The following is a 23,661-nucleotide window of genomic DNA, read 5'->3' as shown; positions in this document are numbered from 1 at the left end:
TTATCTATTCACTGCAGATACCACTCCCCTAGCAGTACTTGTTACAGGGAAGCCTCCATTTACAGTGTCTTATGCCAGAATCACCACTTATTATCAGGGATGAAATGTCAGTGGTGAACCATCAAGCAACACGAGTAATAGACTCACAGATTTTTAAGGCCAGAAGGGACCACCGTGGTCCATCTGCATAACAGAGGCCAGGGAACCTCACCCAGTAATTTCTGTATCCAGCCCATAACATCTGGTTGACCTACAGTACAGCTAAAAGAAAGACAGAGTCTGCAAGTACTGGAAAATCCACAACATCACTAGATAAGCTGTTCCAAAGATTAATGACCTTCACTGTTCGGGTCTGAGTTGAACCCAGAACAAGACAGACAAGGAATGGGGGAGCTGTTTAGGCTTGGATCAGCTGTGGAGAACATGAGTTCCAGCCTCCTAAATATCCTTTTTCCTCCTTCATTAATTCCCTTTTCAGAGCCCCACCCTCAACCCCTCTGTCAAATTCACCAGCGTTAACTTCATTTCCCCCATTTCAGAAAAGTTAAAAATACTGAAATACAAAAAGAAGTTAACCTCAGATCTCTTTACAGACCAAACAGAGAACACACTTCAGCGTGAAAGCAAAAGGAATCCGACAAGGGGCCTTAACTGCAGTGACTGTTTATAGAGGGGGTGGTATGATGAGGTTGCCTACAATGGCACATGTGACTGCTATTAGCAAATATCTCCAGTGGCCAGAGATGGGACACTAGCTGGGGAGAATTCTGTGTTACTACAGAGAATTCTTTCCCACTTGTCTGGCTGGTGGGTCTTGCTGACATGCTCAGGGTCTAACTGATCGCCATATTTGGGGTCGGGAAGGAATTTTACTCCAGGTCAGATTGACAGACTCTGGGGACAGGGTGGGGATTTCACCTTCCTCTGCAGCATGTAGAATGGGTCACTTGATGGAATGAACTAGAATAAATGGCAAATTCTCTGTATCTTGAAGTCTTTAAACAATAAATTGAGGATGTCAGTAACACAGACACAGGTTATGGGCCTATTACAAGAGTAGGTGGGTGAGATTTCATGGCTTGCAACGTGCAGGAGGTCAGAGTAGATGATCATGATGGTCCCTTCTGTCTTTAAAGTCTAGGAGTAATGCAAGACTATGAGAACACAAATCCCAGCGTAAGTTCAACCTGAGGATGGTTGTTGAAGAGACCCAGTGCAGTAAGTAACCTCCTGCCATTTCTCTTCTGAGGCTTGTGATCAATCCCCAGTTCTGGACACAGGGATGAATTCTGCTGAGTTACACTGGTTTAAATCTGGAGTAACACCATTGAGAGGAGCACATTTACACTGATGGGACTCAGTAGAATTTGGTTTAATCGCTCTGCAAATTCATAGATCCTTCTTGAATGGATAATAATGGCCAATGGACTGATATATGAAATGAGCTAACAACATGAACAAACACAAATGTAATGGCTGAAGAATCTGAGGACAGAAGATTCACCTCTCTCTGGAGTATGGAGAGGACCCATTATCTCTTATTTTAATTTATATAGATGTTTTCCTGTGGTGCTCCCCATCACACTATGTTTAGCTTGCAATTAAGCGCTTCACATATTTGCTTTGCCCTCACAACAACCCTGGAGGTAGGGGTGTATTATTATCCACATTTCAGAGTCAGGCGATGGAGGAGTTAAGTGACTTGCCTAAGGTTGTAAAGGAAGTCAGTGGCAGAGCTGTGCCTCCTGATGGAGTTCACCAGTGGTGCCCAACAAAATCAACTTCCTGTAACTACTGGTGACAATAGATTATTGCTGGACATAGATCCTTCCTGTCTTTTTTGTTTGTTTGTCTCGTGATGAAACAGAGCAATGGGGATAGTAAAGTAGGAGAATCCTCTCCTCTGAGAAGCCTGATGAAAAGATGCAAGGAACAGAAGAGTCCCATATACCTTACCCCAGCCTATCAAGGTGAAGCCCCACAGGTATTTGGTATCCGAAAAGAAAGCCACAAAGATTAGGCTGTGCAGGTAGAGGCCTTCAACCAGGATCCAGTAGTAGTTGGTGGCCAAGAAGTAAATAAACATCACAACCGCAATCTTGCACCCCGCCTGTCGAGGAACCCAAACAGAAAGCTAATGGGTTACCATTCCTGGATACAGCAGCCATTCAAGAATCACCATTATGCTACTGAACCCCATTGCATACGGCTCCTATTCTGACAACTTATCTTCATCTCTCTGTAAATAAGACATGTTAAAGGCAGCAAGGCCATCCTTAGCACAGTGTCAAGTCTTTGTGTAAAGTCAGCAGCTCTCCTTGCTTTGTAAGGACCATCTGTGGATGCATTAGTGCTTGTGGAAGTGACGAACGAACAGCATCCCTTTGAGACAGCTAGAGTAGGGGCAAGAGCTGTACAAGCTTCCCACACCCACGCCGCTCTGTTAGGGCAGCTTCATTATGATCTGCTAATGCATTCCTGGGTCTCACTCGAGCAGAGAATGACAAGTGGCTCAGATTTTGCAAGGACGCCAGCCAGGGTGACCCAAACAAACAAGTAAAAGTGAGTCAATCTGATCCCCGTTAACAAAGAGAAGGATTTACAACAGAAACAGGCAGACAAGTATTGAAATCTGGGGAACAAATTTCAAAGGTGCTTAAGTCAGAGGTTCCCAACCAGAGACACGTGTATCCCTGGGGGTGGGCAGAGGTCTTCCAGGGGGTATATAAATATCTAGATGAGTTAGCCTAGTTTTATAACAGGCTACATAAAAGGCATTAGCAAAGTTAGTACAATGTAAAATTTCATACAGACAGTGACTTGTTTAATACCACTCTATACACTGAAATGTAAGTCCAATATTTATATTCCAACTGATTTATTTTATAATTATACAGTAAAAATGAGAGTGTGCCGTGACACTTCTGTATTTTTAGATCTGATTTTGTAAGTTTCTAAGGGAGGTGAAACTTGGGGATATGCAAAACAAATCAGACTCCTGAAAGGGGTACAGAAGTCTGGAAAGGTGGAGAGCCACTGGCTTAAGTGACTTAGGAATCCAAGTCCCATTTTTAAAAACGTCAAGCACTTCAGTGAAGATTTTAAAGGTATTTAGGCACCTAAAGATGAAGATAGGGGCCTAGTGGGATTTTCAGACGTGCCTCGGCACCTAATTCCCATTGGCACCTATGTACTTTTGAAAATCCCACCAGGAGCCTATCTTCACCTTTAAGCACCTATATACCTTCAAAAATCTGGCCCTAGGAGCCAGAGTCTTACTGACAGTCAGTGAAGCCCAGATTCTCAAAGGCCCCCAACTTCCATTGACATCAATACCTTTGAGGGGCTGGGCCTCAGGATCTTAAGTCACTGTAAGAAAATGAGATTTTTGCCCATTGCATACTGAATTTTCAAGAGTCCGATCCTCAGGATCAGCCTGCTATTTTATACTGATTCACCACAGCAATCTCTAGGCACTCCGAAAGGAACACAGATTGTCCTAAAGGGGCATAACAACTCAGAGAACAGTTGACTAGCAGGCTGACCGTTTTCCCTGAGGGTCAATGCTTACGTATTGTGACTTGTCAACTGCAGGTGCCACTACAGTGCTCCAGAGGTCACTCATCAGCAGAGAGTCCAATTCTTTGACGCCTATGTGCGTATGCACAACTTTGTCCTTGATAAAAATGCTGGCAGCTCTTAGCATGAAAGAGACAAAGAGATGCATGTGGATGCAATTCCTGGTGCAGTGCAGCCTCCTATGAGAAGAAAAGGATAATTTAGAGAGGGTATTGAATTCAGCCAGCAAAAGGGCAAAATTTTGCAGTAGGCTCTGGGAGAATCTATGGCCAAGCTCAGCAAGTTCAATACTTCCTCATCCCTTGACTTAGTCACTATTTCATACTTTAAGGACTCTTTTATTTAGTATTTTTGTCCTTCCTAAGAAAAATATAACAGAGCATGATTACTTAGCAATGACAGTTACCTACAATATTCTTGATAAACTTTCCTGTTGTGAGAGGTTATATATATATTTTAATGGATAAAGGATACAAATTCTCTTTATCTTTGAGTTCTGCCTGAAACTCTAGCCCACAGCACAATCTTCAGAACCCCTGCATGGTGTATCATTTAATAAGGCTTAAAATGCAACACCTCACATGAGCAAACGTCTACAAGTCTCAGCTGTTGACAGTCTGCAGCTTGTTGTTAGTAAACTGAATAGAAAGCTTCTGCCAGATGCCACCTTGACAGCAATAGAAACTAATTGGGCTGAATCGTACAACCACTTACTCTGAAACATTGTGCATTGTACAGTGCATAATGCTACTGAAGGGGGAAATTCACGGTATTATGCACTATGCTTGGTAGTAAGAGTCTGCAGCACAGCATCCTTATATTACATAGGCCCCAAACTCAGGAAAGCATCTCTATTCAGGACAGTCCTCCAGCGAATGCTTAGCATCAAGCATGTGCTTAAGTCTCATTTGGGATGCTGGCAGATCAGGTGCCAGCTCATGCCAGAGCCCCAGGCCGATTCATTGTGTATCCGTATAGATCACAGAGATTATTAAATGTATAAGAGTGTATTTGCTGTTTAAATGTCATGAAAATAGTGGGATGTTACTTGCATTGTTTTCACTTATCTGTATCCTGCTATAATGTAGGAGCAAACATTTCCACTCTGTGTACCCCTGTAACTAAATAACCCATCAAACAAGCCCTAAAACGCAAAGGAGGCATTGTGGAATGCAGATGAGGAACTTGAACAGAAAAGTGCTAATTTCAAAGCAAGTGGTCATTAGGTGTGATGCCCGGAGGTCAGAGACTCTAAATGCATTCCTCACTCACAATCATCAAAAGAAAAGCCCACATGGGTAGTGACACGATCAGCTTGTTTTCTGTGAGAAGAAGCTATAAGTGTGGATTCAGGGAAAGATCCTTCACCTCTGGAGTGTTTGGACTCTGATAGGGAAGTGTACCAGATACAAAAGCCGAGGTCCCCAAAGACAATCTGGTTATCCTGAGAAGACTTTTGGGGAACTGATAGTTTATGACATCACTGCCACCACTTGGAATTAAAAACTGTGGTTCATCTGTGCATATATTTTATCTGTTTTAACCTCTCAATAACTCTCATTTCCTTTTCTGAGCTAATAAGCCTTTAGCTAGTTTACTATAGAATTGGCTACTAGTGTTGTCTTTGGTGTAAGATCCAGAGCACCAATTGATCTAGGGTAACTGATTGGTCTCTTGAGATTGAGAGCAAACAGATGTGATGTGATTTTCTGTTTAAATGACCATTATCACAAAGTCCAGTTTGTCTGGGTGGCAAGATAAACTGGAGAGTCTAAGGGGACTGTCTGTGAACCCATGGTAAGACTGATACAGTGATCCAGGAGTTCACATTTGTTACTGGCTTGGTGAAATCTAATTATAGTACCCACTACCCATGTGGGGTGTCTGCCCTGTTTTCTGACAGTCTGCCTTGAGGTCGGCACCCAGAGCTGTGAGCCACTCCAGACAGCATGACTTCACAGATTCACAAAGACTAACAGTGATGGAAAAATCCCCAGTGTCCCTAGGTAAATTGTTTCAGTGGTTAATTGACCTCAATGTAAAAATACGCACCGTGTTTCTAGTCTGAAGTTGTCTAGCTTCATTTTTCAATCCCTGGGTCCTGTTAAGCCTTTGTCTGATAGATTAAAGAACTGTCTACCATCAGAATTCTTTTCCCCTTGTAAACCATGATCAAGTTACCTTTTAACCTGCTCTTTAATAAACAAAACAGATCGAGTTTCTTTACTCTCTCACTATAAGACACGTCCTGCAGCCCCTGTAGTTCTTTTCTGAACCCTTTCTGGTTTTCCAGCACCCTTTTTGAAGTATGGACACCTGAACCAGACAGTAATAATCTCATTAATGCTATATACAACGATAATACCACCTCCCCATTCTGACCTGATATTCCCCTGCTTACATGGATCGCATTCATTCAGCAGCTACCAACTCACACTAGGAGCTCACAATCAATTGGTTCTCTACCATTTCCTTTACAGAGTGACTGCGTTTTTATCGACTTAAGTAGGCCTTAAGCACATGAATGTGTCGAAGAGCTCTCCTGAACAGAAGTGGCCCTGGAGCACGTAGGCAAGCATTTTTCTGATTCTAGCAGAGGTCAAACATCTTGCTTCTTGCAGTAGCTTCCTCTACCCACACCCTTGCAACTAAAACAATATAAACATTTCTTCTGAGATTAAGCCTTGCTCATATGCTATGGAAAAGAAGTTGGAAGAATGCGTGTAACTGCGCCACCTGGAGACACCTGCCCTAATGCATAATATTAACTCCCTAAGGTCCTTTGCCAGTATGCACTGGGTTTCATGCTGATGACTCAGTAAGGAAGACAATCATTATTATCTATTTTTAAAGCCATAATAGAAACTCAGACAAAATTGCCAGAAACACCAACAAGTGCATATGCTGACAATGAAAACACTGCATAGTCTTACTACTTATTTATAAGTAAGTATATTTAATTTATATGTAAATATTTATACCTGCCTCTGGAAATTTCCACTACATGCATCTGACGAAGTGGGTATTCCCCCACGAAAGCTCATGCTCCAATACGTCTGTTAGTCTATAAGGTGCCACAGGACTCTTTGTCAAGTCTTACTACTGTAACCCTCCTCCTCCCTGCTCCTTTCCCTTCCTACTGTTTGCCCTCATCATTTTTTTTTCCTGTCACAGGGCAGGTTTGCACTGGGACTGTGACATCCCTAAGAGGCCTCGCCCAGAACCTACAGCCCAGGAGGGTGCCGTGGCAAGGGGCTGTCTACGTTACAGCAGCTTCCCTAGGCTGACCTAGGGGTCGCAGCACTGCTGTTAATGGCTGCAGTGCCACTTGCATTCCTTGACATTCCTCTCCTGCACCTAGCAAGCTCCCTACACCAGGATTCATGAGGAGGTTCTCCGCTCTATGGCTGTCTTCTGCAGTGCCTGCACCAGAAGAAATCTTCCAGAGCCAAAAACAAGGCTTTCAGAGCTCCTCTGCAGCCTTTTTACACAGCATAAAGGGGCCAGAGCAGAAGCGAGGATCTCACTGTTTTTCTGCTTGTCTTCCATGAAATGCCTAACACGCTGCTGGATATCATAATATGCTGCTATCATAATATGAATAATAGTCATGGAAAACCTGGCATGCAGTCTTTAGAGTTTGTTTCTTCTTTGGTTATTTCAAAAGAGAGCATTCAACTGAGCATTCAACTCCTAAAGTGTTGGCAACTGACTATAGCAATATAGTTATCAGTAACTCGAGCGGATAATTCCACATGCCAGCAAGTCTATTGTTTCAGTTGTGAAATAAGCCATTAAGCCTCAGAAACAGACTCTAGGATAAACCACTCTGATCATTCTGTGCCTCACTGTGATGTCATCTTTAACAGTTCTGGAGACAGACAATATGTCTCTTGCTGCTTGCAATTTTTGCATGGCCATTGGAAATTATTTTCCATTGAAAGGTTTTAATGTGTTCTTCATCTGACCAGAGTTTTACACAATGGATAGCCATTGAAAATTACTTCATGCAATGCACAATATTTACTCTCAGCACGGCAGACAGGAATATACAAAAGCATCAAGAGATTGGACAGTCCTGGGTGAATAAGGAACATAAGATTATCTCCTGTAGAGATGATGATGCAAAAAGGGGACAGAGACCAGCTGGGACGAGTCGCTCACCTGAAGTAGCCGATGATGAAAACAGCCACTGCCAGAGAACTGAAGGACATAGAATAGCCAACAGTGTACATAATGTAGAGACGCTCAAAGAATTCCCGCTGGAAAAGAAAACAAGATCATTTCCACTTTATTTTCTTCATCTATGTGTACAGTCTCCAATAATCCAGTTTCTCTTAATAAGTGAAAAGCCCTAATATGTGTTATTGGGCCATATTCATCCCTGCTGTAACCCCACTGACATCAGTGGACTTACACCAGGGATGAACCTGCTGTACTGCCATCCCAAAATATTCAAGATTCATCAGTCTACAGTAGGGGAAAAAAATCACAAGAGTATTAAAAGGAATAATTTGGGTTCATATATTTGCCTTCTGGCATTGTACTCTTTAGAGGGTCACTTTTAAAACTTTATTCCACAACCATGGAAACTAACATTTTTTTTTAAATGAAAGAGGAGATCATGTAACATGATCCCTGGCGCTGCAGATTTGAAGAACTGCATTAACCACCATTCAAAAATCACAAGATCAGGCAATATTGGCATCGTGTCTGTTGTCAGTTCCCTCCACTAACTTTGCTGGGAGGGAGGGAATAATTGGACACACTTTTTTTGCCTTGGTATCTGCTCAGCTCCATTGACTTCTACACTGGAGGGGGTGGAGCCAAGGCTCTGATTCCTCCTCCTCCTCCCTGATCCCTCTCAGCTCAGTTGCTGATGGCATTTTAGAATATGTTTGTCTAGATCATTGCCCTGAAGAGGGCTGCTGTGCGACAGGTTGCTGAGAGTTCAGCATGAGTACCTCACATGGCTCAGTATTAAAAGGAAGAGAGAGCTAGCATATTTAGACCCAGATTCTGAAGTGGGATCCATCCGAGCACACAGCTGCAAAGACAGACATTGATTTCAATGGGAATGATGGGCCTGGGAGCTTTTGAAAAATCTATTGAGCATTTATCTGCATCATCAGGTGACTAAGTACCTTAAAAATGGCCCAAATCCCACAGACATAAGGATTTACACTTCACCAAAGCTACATATAGGAGAAAAAAGTATACATAAAAATGTTTGAGAGTCTGGGGCTTTTTAAAAAAAAATTACTGATCAGTTATACAGCACTTTCCATTCAAGCATCCCTAATCTCAAGATAAACAAATAACATTATCCTCCTTATACAGATGGGAAAACTGAGGAACAGGCAGGTTCATTGACGTGCCCCTATATCACAAGCTGATTCAGTGGCAGAGTACCAAATTGAGCCCAAGTTTCTTCAACCCTAGCCATTGGACAAGAATTTTGGACCCAAGAATTTGGAGTTAGTCCACCCCTGCCAAAAGCAGATACCATGCTGACTGAAGCCAATGGAAATTGCAGCTTTGCTGCTATGGCTGAATTTAGCCCTTACAACCATATTAACCACAGCGAGGAACGCGTTGACTGGGGAAAGTGCCTTCAGTTCATAGATTCAGTGTCTGCAGTTCCTTCATGTCTACATTGTTTTAAATAAGACTCCTCCTCATTTTATGACTTAAAAACCATCGTGTAAATAAACAAACACTCATTGGGACTGATGCACCATTATTAAATCAGGACAACAGTGTGCAGGTCATTCATATTTCCAATTGTTTCTGTACAGAACCATCAAGGAATGAAAAGTGCATACAATTTCAGGATTTGTTCTCCCTATCCAAACTCTCATGCTCTGTGATTGCATTGGAAAAACACCCCCATACCTTCCCTGAGCTGATTTCTGGCTGTAAGTAGCGAAGGCAGTCCGAGTAATTGGCCCACGTTCGGTTCAAACCCTGCACAAGGTCCCATGTTCCATTAGGGCTACAGTGTCTGAAAGCCACCCCTGCAAGGAGGAAATGAGTCTTGGTTAGTCTGCGTGGGTCCTTTGCACCACCTGGCTTTTCATTTGTTTCAGATAAACCCTCTGAGGACTACAAGACTGGAGGTACCTTTGTGATTGAAGTCATATATATAAGGAGGACATGGAACAGCCAACATTTTTCCCAGTGAGCCCCTGGGCCAGCATATTAGTCCATCCCATTCTGGAAAGCAGTTACCCTCTGCAGACAAATAGAAGGAAGACATAGAAAGGAGAAATGAAAAAAGTATGAGACAAGCCTCTATGCCACTTATTTTTTTTACCGTATCTCCTAAATATTTAAAAGTATCTTGCAATTTAGTTACCTAAGGATTAAAAAGTGTTAAATTTCTTCCCAAATAACTTAATTGATAATGAATCAGTGATATCTAGCTTATACTCCAAAACAGTATCAGTTTCTTTAAAAACCCAATTTGTAGATGCTTTAGAGATGCAGACAGTTCCCCACTTCCATATAACTCTTCATCTCCGACTCTCAACCCACCTACTTTACACTATCCATCAACCTTAATTCTGCCGTCCGATGTTTGCAAAATAAGTCAAATGTATTGGCAATGGTCCCCCATGAATAGGAGATCATATAATGCTAGGAATTTTTTATTTTGACCATTGCACACATTTTTGTTGATTCTGGGAGCTGTGGTATGATAGGGATATCAAGGTATGTCTATGGACCTCGGAATTGGTGGATCACCAAGGATGCTTCACCGACAGTGTTGGGCTGGTCAGGGAAGGTGCATGACACTTGTATCTTTAAGAACACAGTACATTCAGAAAGCTAAAAGCCGGGGGACATTCTTTCCCATCCAGCAGGTTACCATTTGCAATGCTGAAATGCCAATATTGGTCCGAGGGGCCCCAGCCATCCCCTTGTTTTTGAACCCATACATGGAGCGCCTCGACAGCACCAAGGAAAGATTCAGCCACTGGCTCAACAGGTGCAGAATGATAGCTGAACATGCTTTTGGTTGACTGAAGAAACAATGGGGATTGTTTACTCACAAGATTGAATCTCTAAGTGAAGTATCTGAACAGTTATAGCTGCCAGCTGTGTCCTGCATAATATCCATGAGGCAAAGGGGAAAAATTACCACCAGCATGGAAGGCTGAGATGAAACATGTGCTGAATTTCAGCAGCCGGACACAAGAGTTATTAGAAGAGCTCAACATGGAGCTATGCCATTAAGGGAGGCCTTGAAAGAGCATTTAACCAGGAGCCAGAGTAATGCACTGCGGTGGACTGAGCTCTACGTGGTCCTGCCATTTTGGGGCCTGTTGGGAATTGCCTGGTGCTTGTACATTTATGAATATAGCACTGTTTGTCACTGATCCTAGGAGTTCTGTCTCACTGTACAAGAAGCGTGTAAGTGCTTTCAGTTCCGCTAGGCACTCTGCAGAATAGGTTGTCAATGAAAGAAGATGAATTATTTTCCAAAAACAGAAGTTTGAGTAACAAAAACAGTGCAAAAAAAAAAAAACCAGGTGTAATTTAAAAACAAATATGTTTTAAAAGAGCTAAATAAATTAATGGAACAGAACTTAACAAGGGGAAAGAACATTCATGTCCATTGTTACCTTCACCCAGCAACCATGGCTCTCCCAGGTCAGCGTATGTGAAGCGGTGGTTGTCCTTACTGTCCTGCAGTGTAAAGTTGTAGGGATAGGGACACAGCCGCTGGGGCCATGTGGAATGTTGAGAGGGGTGGGTGTAGGGAGGCACTAAAATGGAGTTCTCCCTGGAGGGCAAAGGGAGCTTAGTCTGTGATTGTCGAACCTGTCAGTCCACCTGAGTTTGCAGCATCTGTGTTTGCTGCCAGAGAAGCCCCTGTATGTCCTGGTGCATCTCCTTCTCCTGTCCAGATTTTCCTTTTCCATACAGCCTGCAATATTCACATTCCAGGCCCTCTGCTCATGGTCTGATGCAGCACTGGCTTGCTGGAGCTCATTGAGCATGTCGTCCCAAGTCCTCTTCTTTCTCCTCATCTGGCTCAGGCATTCTGCGGGCATGGAGGGGGAAGCCCTGAAAGCTGCAGCACCAGCAGCTCCAGATAGAACACAGGTACCATCGGCACTATAGCCACAACAGAAAGTGAAGGGCTCAGGACTCCCTTTGCTTGCTCCCCTCAAGTTTTACACAAGACATGCTTATTGACACTTCTGCCTGGGATTGCTTGCTCACAGCACCTGCCATGGGGAGCATGGTTCACCAGGTGTGGGAAATGAAGAAGGAATTGCTCAGTTGCATGAAACTAGGATGATAAAGCACTGAGTACAGGCAATGGTGATTTCAGTGGATCTCTCACTCCTGAGGGTAACAAAGGCACAGAGATCACAGTTGCTGCTGGCATCCCGAAGCCGCTTGGGCCTATATGTCGCTAGCCTGTGTACTGCAATGGTGCCTGACCAAGTAATCACAGATTGGGATGGGAAAGTGTCCTGTCCTAGAGGAAGAAATACGGCTTCCATTCCTAGAAAGCTTTGGGAGAGGATTGCAGAGAACCTCCATGCAAGTTTCATCAAGATCTCTCAGGAGAATTCAAAGAACATAAGAACGGCCCTAGTGGGTCAGACCTAAGGTCCATCTAGCCCATCAACCTGTCTTCCGACAGTGGCCAATGCCAGGTGCTCCAGAGGGAATGAACAGAACAGGGAATCCTCAGTTGATCCATCCCCTGTTGCTTACTCCCAGCTTCTGGCAAATAGAAACACAAAGGATGCCTCTGTGTACATACACTGCTCTGCATGGCCTCCACTGCCTAATTCTACAGTGGAATGAAAAGCAGATAACTGCCTCTGCTTGTACCAATAAACCACCTCTTCTAGGATGAATAAATTAATGAAAAAAGTTGATAGCTACATCCTGCTAAGCTGGGAGCATCACTGGAATGGGAAATATGTTTACACACCTACCCAAGGTTCCTTCCCCTGCATCAGGCTTGCCTGTGCTCGACCCCCAGGGCTGACTGAACTGCGGTGGAGTCTCCAACAGGTCTATCACATTTGGGCCCCCCATCGCATGTTTCCCCCCACCCTCATCCTCCTCACCCTTCATGTCAGGGGCCTGTGACTCAGCTCCTTGAAGATATCCACAGTGGCATGTGGGGCGTAAATGGGGTGTGCACCAAGCATGGGATGCAGCTCTTTGTAAAAGGGGCAGGTCTATTGACTGTTCGCTTCCCTGACCTTGATATGCCTGCTGCAGCTCCTTGGCTTTCACGTGGCATTGCTGCTGGCCCCTGTCATTACCCTTCTCCCCCATCCCCCGTGCAATCTCCACATAGATGTTCACATTTCTAAGGCTGGTCTGTAGCTGTTCCTGCACAGTCTCTTCTCCCCACAGGCCTAGGGGAGCCAACATCTCCCGTCTACTCCAGGCCAGAGTGCAGCTGGAACGTGTATCCAGCATGGTCAGTTGGGCAATTGCACATAACAATAGAGAGCTGCAATGTGTGCTCATCAAGCTGTGCAATTAGGAAGAGGCATTTCAAAAATTCATAAGGTTTTAAGATGGGAGGAAAAGAGGCTTCCGGTGTCTGTGACACCCCTTGGTAGTGGAGTTCACATTTGTGACTGTGTCAGTGTCAGGCATTGTGGGACAGCTGTTGGAGGACTGTTAGGGTTGACATACAGTGTCTACATGCACATCGCATTGATCTCAGTACATCCTGAATGACATAGAGCCATGGTTGGAGGCAGGAGGTGTGACTGTGTCACCACAACAGAGTACTTACATTGGTGGGAGACAAATTCAAGTGTAGTCACATGCACAACTAGGTTGATGAAAGGCAGCTTATATCAACCTAACTTTGCAGTACAGACTGGGCCTTAAACTCTCCACATCACTTAGCCTGCCTCTTTTATTCACCCAGTGAGAAATACATGTCATTCATCACTGCAGAACAGACACTCAACAACCTTTCTGGAAATATAATTGAAATTATTCTATTAAAGAAATAGCAACCAGTACAGTTACCCTTCATTCACTGGCTCAACACATCTAGTCTCAGAGCAAGTATACTCAATTATATTTGGCTGCTTAAAAGGTGTTGGCTTTTTAATAAACGTAAAATCTGATTAACTTTTGATCCAGTAATTTGTGCGTGGTTAAAGATTGTTCCAGGTCATTACATGTATAATTCTTAATGGATGAAACTTGTCAAGGACTTCGCTATTCAGAATAAGTATAAAAGGCTCATATATTATTTCAGGTCCACTACAGGAAGTCACTACCACCAAAAAAGCAGATCAAAAAAAAATCTTAACTTCAGGGCTTCTTAAATCTTTATTTTTAACTCATTCTGTAAAGCTTTAGGGCCAGACACTGATCTCAGTTACACTAGTGTAAATCTGGAGAAACACCACTTCCTAAGAACAGGGTTATTTCAAACGCACAGCATTGTAAAGAAAGCATCCTTATTCAGGAAGCACTTACACACGTGTTTGTACAGCATATTCTTAACGTTAAGGATGTACCTAAATCCTGTCTGGAATACAGATAGATTTACACACGTTTAAGTACTGTCATGAAATATGAACCAGGATTTTATCTCAGGACCTAATATTTATTTTCCTGTAGCATCTCGACAGAAATGTTTGTGTGTTACTGTAACTCACATGACCTAAGCCATTGGACCCTGCATTCATTTTTGTGGCGCTCTTGTGAAAACAGGCTTCGGTAAATATTTTGTTCACCGAGAGTTGTTTCGTACAGGTAAATAGTTCACATTCATTATCGGGTAGAAGAAAAAAAATACTTTCTGTTCAATTGAATATTAACTTGCTAATTTCCTCTGAACAAACACCATAAATTATCTCTCCCGAAATCTTCATACATGCCATGATGAAACTAATTATGTCTTTAAAAAAAAAAAGCAGTGGCATTTAGAGACAATATTCTAAAAAAATATAGTCGTGTAGCTGTCTCTCTTCTTACTCACCCTTCTTTTAAAAAACATAGAAACCATGATTACTATTATTAGTGATATTATTCTTATGACTGGCATTAGTATTATTGGTGAGATTGTGATAGCAGCCATAACAAGACATTGTTATTGACAGTAATAATATGTCTGTACAGAAGACATGTTTTCTTATTTAGACAAAACCAAAGGAAAACAAAGCAAAGCCTAATTTTATGGTTTCCCTTTTATCCAAAACTCCTTTTACTCCAATATAAACATCTTCTCTAATCGCTCCCAAGAGTATCTCAGTATTTATGCAAAAAGAATAAGGAGTCCTTGTGGCACCTTAGAGACTAACAAATTTATTTGAGCATAAGCTTTTGTGGGCTATTTGTGATGTCTTTGAAGCATTTCATGTAAATGGGGTTATACAACAGGGAGTGTTTTTTAAAACTAGGGTGCAGATGCACTGATATGTGTTTTGGAGGAATTCGTCCTTTAATGACAGGGAGATAGAAAAGGTCTGCTAGTCTAAATTCTAGAGGCCAGATTTTCAACTGGTGAAGCCAACAGAGTTATATGGGGTAACACTAGTGTAAGCAGGAAAAGAATCAGGAAACCTAGAAATTCAAGTCCGGACTGGTCTGGAACACTCCATGAAAAAATGCAGAACTAGTGAAATGGTGATGTCTAGAGCTGGGTGAATTTTGCTTTGGGCAAACACATGTCTAATTTGGCAAGTACCTTCAGCCAAAAAAAAGTTTTGGAATATTTTGTTTCACTGTTTCTGATACAAAAAGGTTTTGACGTTTTGAAATGAAGCATTTCATTTCAGCAATTTCAACGGTGAAACATTTAAAAGTCTCATTTCGAAATGGTGTTTCATATAGAAATTTAGTTAATTAAAAAGGGCGAAAGACAACTATCCCACTAGCAATTGTTTCAGGTTGAACAAAGTGTTTAGTTGGATTCTACACAACATTTATTTTGCATTTTTTCCAGTTCAGCTCTGAACAAACAAACAAACAAAATTAAAAATCCATTTGCTCAGCTATTGGGATGTCAGAAGAGCCAAAAAAGTAAAAGTGGATCACCTGAGAGAAGGGATTTTAAGTCTTGTTAATTGTTAATTAAGACAAATCAATATTTAAGTTCAGTGGCTAACATTTGAGACAAAAGAAAGCTTTGTTAAAGATTTTGTAGCCTCATCCTTTTAATTCAGGTGTTATAAAACAACAACAAAGATGTCTGAGATCTTCTAGCAAACCAGGAAAGATCAAACTGGACGTTCATGATAGCGGTGATTAAGTCTCTCCCAAAAGACCAAAAAAGGCAGGTTTTTTAAAAACCCTTTTTCAGCTCACCTTACGCTTAACTCCACAGCAGTCTGGAACAATAAAACAAACTATGAAGAGAACGTGGTATCTCATGCACATAGATTCATAGAATTAAGGTGAGAAGGGACATCAATGAATTCCAGTGACTGGAACCTCACTAACTACAGATATCCAAGAATGCTCAAAAGCCTTGATCAGTTTGAAGCATCAGCCTATGTGCAACCTTGTCTGCTTGAGTCGTAGAGATAAATTGGGAGAGAAAGAGAAATAAGGAATGTCTATTAAAGGCACATTTCACACACACACTGGATTTGATTCAGAGAAATGCTGAAGAAAGAAATTGGGATCTTTCTGCATTGATCTGCACTTTGAGATGGTCGATATATTTGACGGTCTTGACACCCTATTAGTACTGCTGGTGTAGGGAAGAGAAAGAAATCAGTTACTTGGGTACTTCACCTCCTTCTTGTAGTTGGGTAGTGATGTTCAGTTCACACTGAATTTTGGCTTCCAGGAGAAGATAAATCTGCTCCTCCGTGGTAATCATGTCATCAGAATCCACCTGTGTGCGAGGGCGAAAAAAAGAAGTGAGGAAGGATGTTGCTTGGATCATTTGACCCTTGGCTGTATTTTAATGGGAGTGCTCTAAAAAAGAGTTAATTTTCTAGACCTGCATTTCTAAGTATTTTAACATTTTCAGAATGAAATGTTTCGATTTTTACAAATTGACACATTTTTGTTTTGAATTTTACTTTTTTTTTAAATTTGGGGTTGGGGTAACTTTACATACTGGTTGATCTGAGACAACTTCCCTCCCCCCCCCAAAAAAAAATTAATTTCACCAAATATTTTGTAAATAGTTTCATCTCAGGTTGACCCAAAACTAGTTTTTCTGCAATTTTGCAGTTCAGCCACTAAATTGAAAGACTGGCTATTCCCAAAACTCTAATTCCATCAGTTTACTGATTAACATTCTCATCATGTCAGCATTTTCAAAGGCGTGTTCCCCTGTAGCCGTTGAGAAAAACTTCTGGTAGATTTAGATACACCACTAGCAGCACCCTAAGTACATAGTCAATACCAGACTTTCAATCTACGTACTAAAGCAACGAGGAGTCTGGTGGCATCTTAAAGATTAACAGTTTTATTTGGGCATAAGCTTTCATGGGCTAAAACCCACTTCTTCCGATGTATCTGAAGAAGTGAGGTTTTTACCCACAAAAGCTTATGCCCTTTGCACTTGCTATATTCCTCCCTGGTCCTCTTGTATCAGAGCATCTTAAGAGTTGCTCTGATTTGTACTCTACTTCCCATCTCCCCTTATGCACCCTGGAAAGCAGATTCGTTGTAGCATAGTGCATTCTGGTCACACTCTCCATCCACCCCCTTTACACTGCCACTCCATCTTCTACATCAGGGCTGAGAACAGGAACCTTGACACAAGCACTACCCCAGATAGGCAGTCCCTTCTGCATAAGGGATACTTTCAGAAGGCTGTTTCCACACACTTCAAAGCCTTTTCTAGAGCACAGGCCCTTGGCGGGAGGGCAGGGGGTGTTATGCATGAATTCTGCTAAAAGTATGTATAATTCATGCCAGAATAATACTCTGCCCTTCTGTATCACCTTCTATCTGAAATTTTCATGGCCCTTTATAAACATTACTGAATTAAGACTTAACACATCCCGATGAGGTAGGTGTTAAGCCCATTATATGGAAGGGAACAATGAGGCAGTGTTAAGTGACACACCCAAAGTCAAACAGGAAGTCTGTGGCAGAGCAGCCAGATCTCCTGACTTCCATGCTTGAGCTGCTAGACCACTCTCCTTCCCTCCTATAAAGCACAATGCACTGAATGCATGCCCCTGCAACCGCATATGCAAATGTCAGGGGTACATTAGCCAAGTCTCCTGAACCCAAACCCTCAGAAGCAGTTTTTTGGACTGAAATCAGATAGGCTCAGCTTTTTACCTAACCTGTCAGCTCAGCCCTAGCAAATAAGATGTCTCTTTCAAAACGCCCTTATCTACAGATCTGTTATTCAGGGGAAGACATTTCATAAGCTGAGCTTCTAAACATTTCTCAGCCTCATCTGCATCAAAAATAAACGTGTCTCTCAAAGTTCATATGTAATTTAGCTAGGTACAAGTGTGTCCTTTTTTGTTCCAGTTTCCCAGTAGGTAAATCTTAAATTCACACCAGTTTTCTTCTCTCTTGTCAAAGGAAAAAATATTAAAAAAGTAAGAACTATGGAAAGACCATATTTCATGTTCTCCCCCACCCCATCCCACTGCTGCTTTAACCCATTCTTTATCCAAATATGATAAATCAGACCTAAATAAAAGTTAAAATGCATCTCTAATATATAGTGCTGTTGGCCCTCTGGAGCACCTGAACACAACATATTTGAGTGGTACGGGCTCAGAGATGGCTTTATGCTACTTTACCTCCGTTTACAATCCTGAGGCAAATGTAGCCCCTGGTGTAAAGTGGAGCAGCCTCAGTGCTGCTCTAATTTATACCAACAGGAACAGCTCCCTATGAGCCACCAATGAGGACTGGCCAGACCACGTGACACTCAGGCACACACCCTCTACCTCCACACTGTTTCCTCTGCTGAAGTATAGTGGAGAATAGGGCCTTAATTAAGGCAGGACAAGCAGGGCAACTGGCCAGGGTGCAAAGCCATGGGGGCAGAAAAATGAGATGGCGAAATAATCCCCCCCCCCAAAAAAAAAACAACACCACACAACAACAGGGGGCACTAATACGTTTGCTTGTCCCAGATGCTAAAATGTCTAGTTACAGCTTTGGAGGAGAGGGTGATGTAATGCTACTGAGAATTCCACTGTCCTGGGGGAATCCTCACCTTCACATTAGGGTGGCTTTAAAGGAACTCAGATACACTCCGGAATCAAGATTCAGGTCCCTCCTATGGCAACACACACCACTTAGCATTTACAATAGCATTTTCAAAGCACTGTAAAAATATTAATCCTTCTCCAATTCTACGTGAAGCACTCAGCCATCTTCTAAAAAGACACACTACTCACTTTGGGGAAGAGACCCTAATAATAAGGTTATCAGTAGGAGATGAAGGACCAGGGCATCCTGTTTTTAAAGATTACATGAGTAGATCTGGAGAAAGTTGTGTGTGTGTGTGTGTATGTGTGTGTCTGCAACATTTTTCCAGGCAGGTGGAAGAAGGGGAAGCAAATTCAGCAACAAGAAACATTTTGTGCAATTGTTCTGTCAAATTAAACGTTAAAATGAAAAACTCCAACACCTGCTCTCCCCCCCAAAAAACCACCTTTTCTTTTGACAGTTTCTGAGCAAAACGTTTGTATTTTTTCTGTCCGAAATTACTTTTCTTTCCAGAATTTCCTTCAATTTTATTTAAGCAATGGAAATGTTTAAAATGATCAAGATCCAAATGAAACGTTTTACCCAAGCTGAGTTGAGGGGTTTGGGGGTTTGTTTGGGTTTTTTAAACTTTTTGATTCATCACAAATGTTGAAAATTCCATTTTCAATTTGACCCCCCATTTTTCCCCCCCCAGAACTGCCCACAAACTAATTCGCCCAGCTCTACACCCAAGATTAGTTTCTAATCTCTTTGAAAGCAGTATTGGTGAAAATATAGATTTTAACAGTTTGAGGGCTAAGCTAATCACATGCCCAAGCTCCACCCAGGAGTGAAACATTATGTGTATTACTGAAGTGCCTAAAGGTAGAGGGGCCATTGGCACTCAAACCATGGGCTCACCCTTCTCCCTGAGGCCCTGCCCACCTGCCACCTCTCCCCCTGCTCCCTGCTTGCTCCTCTCTGTCTCCTCTACCCTGTCGCTCGCCCTTATGGCCAGTAAAAAGTGATGAGGCCTTGGCCCTCTAGCCCTTCCTGTTCCAGGATCACTGCCTAAAAGCCTAGCCATGGACCAAGGCCTCCACTGTGCTTGCAAGACTTCTCAGTGTGATGCCATTAGCATTTTATAAACATACTCCTTTCTCTTATCTAAGTCAGAGGTTCTGTGGTCCATGGACCACCAGTGGTCTGCGAGCTCCATTCAGGGGGTCTGTGGATAGTTCCCTCTAAGGTGCACACCTGGGCAGCCACACACAAGAGAATGAAGGACCACCCACCTAATTAGTGGAGCCGCAGAGGTGTGGCTCCACTAATTAGGTGCCTGGACCCTGGAGAAGATGCACATGTAAGGTGAGGTGGTGGCCTTGAGGGGAAATAGGAGGTAGGGGGCAGTGGGGTGAGAAGAGGGGATGGGGGGAATTTGATATGTGCAGGGTTGCGGCGGCACTGACTTTCCCCAGCTCCAGGGCTGCAGCTACCAGGGAAAGACAGCCCTCCTTCCCAGCTCCAGCTCAGGGGCTGCTGTGGTAAGGGAAAGGGGGAGAGACATCCCCCTCCTTGCCAGGCCCAGCTTGGGGGTTGCCACAGCAGGGGAGAGAGAGAGCACATCCATTGCATTAGAAAGATAAGACTACTGATATTAAAATACGAGTTGTGTGCTTTTACATGTAGGACCAAAAGATGTTATTAAGTTTTTATTTTATATAGCACTTTTATCCAAAGCGCTTTACAATAGTTAGCTAATGGTACAAACAACATTTGGAAAGATTAAGTGGTCCGCCGAGACCCTCAGCAACTTTCAAGTGGTTCGCAAAAAAAAAAAAAAGTTTGAGAAACACTAATCTAAGTAATTAATGAACCTATTGACTAGTTCCAGACCCAGGACTGATCCATGTGGCCCCCCTAGATACGCCCCTCCCAGTCTGACAGAAAGCCACTGATAACTATTCTGAGTACAATCTTTCAACCAGTTGTGCATCCACTTTATAGTAATTTAATCTAGAACATATTTCTTTAGTTTGCTTATGAGAATGTCATGTGGGAGTGTGAAAAGCCTTACCAAAAACCAAGTTATATCATGTTGACTGCTTCACCACAATGCAGTAGACCAGTAACCATTACAAAAGGAGGAAATTAGGTTGGTTTGGCAGGATTTGTTCTTAACAAATCCATGCTGGCTATTACATCTAGCCCTATTATCCTCTAGGTACTTACAAACTGATTGTTTAATAAGTTGTTCCAGTATCTTTCCAGGTATCAAAATTAAGCTGACTGGTCTATAATTCGTCTGGCCCTCTGTGATCTCCTTTTTAAGGATAGGTGTTATGTTTGCCCTTCTCCTGGGACCTTCCCCATCCTCTGAGAGTCCTCAAAAATAATTGCTAATGGTTCCGAAAGTGCTTCAGCATGTTCCTTACGTACCCTAGGGTGAATTCCACCAGGCCCTGCTGACTTGAATACATCAATTTATCTAAATATTCTCTAACCTGTTCTTCCCTACTTTGGCTTGCGTTCCTTCCCCCTCATTGCTGATTTTTAATTGAATATCTGGTCACCATTAAAAGCAGCAAAGAGTCCTGTGGCACCTTATAGACTAACAGACGTATTGGAGCATGAGCTTTCGTGGGGGAATACCCACTTCATCGCATGCATGTAGTGGAAATTTCCAGGGGCAGGTATATATATATGCAAGCAAGAAGCAGGCTAGAGATAACGAGGTTAGTTCAATCAGGCAGGATGAGGCCCTTTTCTAGCAGTTGAGGTGTGAAAACCCAGGGAGGAGAAACTGCTTTTGTAGTTGGCTAGCCATTCATAGTCTTTGTTTAATGCTGAGCTGATGGTGTCAAATTTGCAGATGAACTGGAGCTCAGCAGTTTCTCTTTGGAGTCTGGTCCTGAAATTTTATTGCTGCAGGATGGCTACCTTTAAATCTGCTATTGTGTGCCCAGGGAGGTTGAAGTGTTCTCCTATGGGTTTTTGTATATTGCCATTCCTAATATCTGATTTGTGTCCATTTATCCTTTTCCATAGGGACTGTCCGGTTTGGCCAATGTACATAGCAGAGGGGCATTGCTGGCATATGATGGCGTATATTACATTGGTGGACATGCAGGTGAATGAACCGGTGATGGTGTGGCTTATCTGATTAGGTCCTGTGATGGTGTCGCTGGTGTAGATATGTGGGCAGAGTTGGCATCGAGGTTTGTTCCATGGATTGGTTCCTGAGTTAGAGTTACTACAGTGCAATGTGCAGTTACTGGTGAAAATATGCTTGAGGTTGGCAGGTATCTGCCCCTGGAAATTTCCACTACATGCATCCGACGAAGTGAGTATTCACCCATGAAAACTCATGCTTCAATACGTTTGTTAGTCTACAAGGTGCCACAGGACTCTTTGCTGCTTTTACAGATCCAGACTAACATGGCTATCCCTCTGATACTGGTCACCATTAGCCTTTTTAGCGAAGACTGAAGCAAAATAGGCACTAAATACCTCAGTCTTGTTGAAGTCATCAGCTCTCCTTCCTCCTTAAGTAGAGGTTCTACAATCTCTTTCACCTTTCTCTTGCTTCTATTGTATTTGAAGAATCTCATCTTATAGCTTTTTCTTTCCTTTGCTAGGTGTCTCTCATTTTGTCCCTATAGTCATGTGCAATACATCTCTACTCCTCCTCAATAATTCATCCATGTTTCCCCTTTTTGTAGGGCTCCTTGTTTAATCTTTCAATAATTAAAGACTTCCTGATGGCGTCATATTGGCCTGTCACTGGTCTTCTTACCTTTTCTTCACATCAGGATAGTTTGCAGGAAGGGGAACAGGTCTGGGTCTTGTGTGCTTAATTGGAATAACCATAGTTAACAACAACAACAAAAAAAGATCAGTAATAGCAAAGTTGAGGGTCTGAAAGCTCCACAGACTTTCAGACCAAAGTTTGAATAATAAATCTGTCACGCTGATGGATCAAGCCATTTACAAGGGCACTTCTGTGCTAGGTCACTGATTCAAAGGGGACTGGTGGTGATTTAAACCCTATCTTTAGTGAACAGGTAGCCACACAACAAAACTTCATCAACCCTAATCTGTACTAAGCAGCAAATATTCGTAGCGCGGTCGGAGAGGCCAGCCGATTCTTCTTCCCCTCTCTCTCCATTTCAGCTGTGAAGTACATCTAGGCAACCTGGGAAGCTTGCACTACTGACAGAGACAAGGTTTACGGCAGTTGATGATGTCACTGTAATGATAGCCCCTTGTGATGTTCAATGGCTCTCCTTCCAGGCTGTCCATCTGACATGGTTCTCAATCATTCCATTTAGTTAAGGAAAAGTAAAAATTTGCTTCATTTGGTCATCACTGAATCTGTATAAGGAATTTATTGTTTGAATAAGGAGTTCTGCATCCCCCCATCTCAACTTCAAATATACTTTTAAAGAAAAAGACAGAGCTGCAGATTAAAAAAAAGTTTGGAGTGAAATCCTGACTTCATTGAAGCCAATAAGAGTTTTACCATTCACTTCAACGGTACCAGGATTTCACCCCAAGAAGTCAGTTTCATATCAGTATAATTCAGTCCATTAAATCCACACAGTTTTAAAGTTTTCCAATCAGCCAGTTCAAACAATGTTCCATTTTATTTCTGACAGGTAGAACAAATTTTCAACAGGACACGATCACTAGCATCTTGTTTTGACAGCTCTATTGAAAGTCAATGGGATTTTACAATTGTTTTCACTCCATTGTTTTATATTAGAATTGAAAAGGTTCAGAAAAGTGCAACAAAAATGATTAGGGGGATGGAACGGCTTCAGTATGAGCAGAGATTAATAAGACTGGGACATTTCAGCTTTGAAAAGAGATGACTAAGGGGGGGATATGATTGATGTCTATAAAAATCATTATAGTGGAGAAAGTAAATAAGGAAGTGTTATTTAC

General features: G+C 42.4%; 1 protein-coding gene across 1 annotated transcript in view; it reads right to left on the bottom strand.

Moving 5' to 3' along the window:
- Positions 1-23,661, bottom strand: part of PTH2R (parathyroid hormone 2 receptor) — a 115,762-nt gene that overhangs the window by 64,969 nt on the left and 27,132 nt on the right. Inside the window, exons 2-7 of the mRNA XM_030580162.1 lie at positions 16,330-16,432; positions 9,703-9,813; positions 9,475-9,596; positions 7,744-7,841; positions 3,572-3,758; positions 1,957-2,110 (exon numbers count right to left, since the gene is read on the bottom strand). Of these exons, the coding sequence (XP_030436022.1) occupies positions 1,957-2,110; positions 3,572-3,758; positions 7,744-7,841; positions 9,475-9,596; positions 9,703-9,813; positions 16,330-16,432 (775 nt within the window). The remainder of the gene's footprint in view (positions 1-1,956; positions 2,111-3,571; positions 3,759-7,743; positions 7,842-9,474; positions 9,597-9,702; positions 9,814-16,329; positions 16,433-23,661) is intronic.

This window comes from Gopherus evgoodei, chromosome 11, assembly GCF_007399415.2.
Source record: "Gopherus evgoodei ecotype Sinaloan lineage chromosome 11, rGopEvg1_v1.p, whole genome shotgun sequence".
Lineage (NCBI taxonomy): Eukaryota > Metazoa > Chordata > Testudines > Testudinidae > Gopherus > Gopherus evgoodei.
Note: the sequence above shows the minus strand (reverse complement) of the source record. Positions and strands in the feature narration are given on the sequence as shown.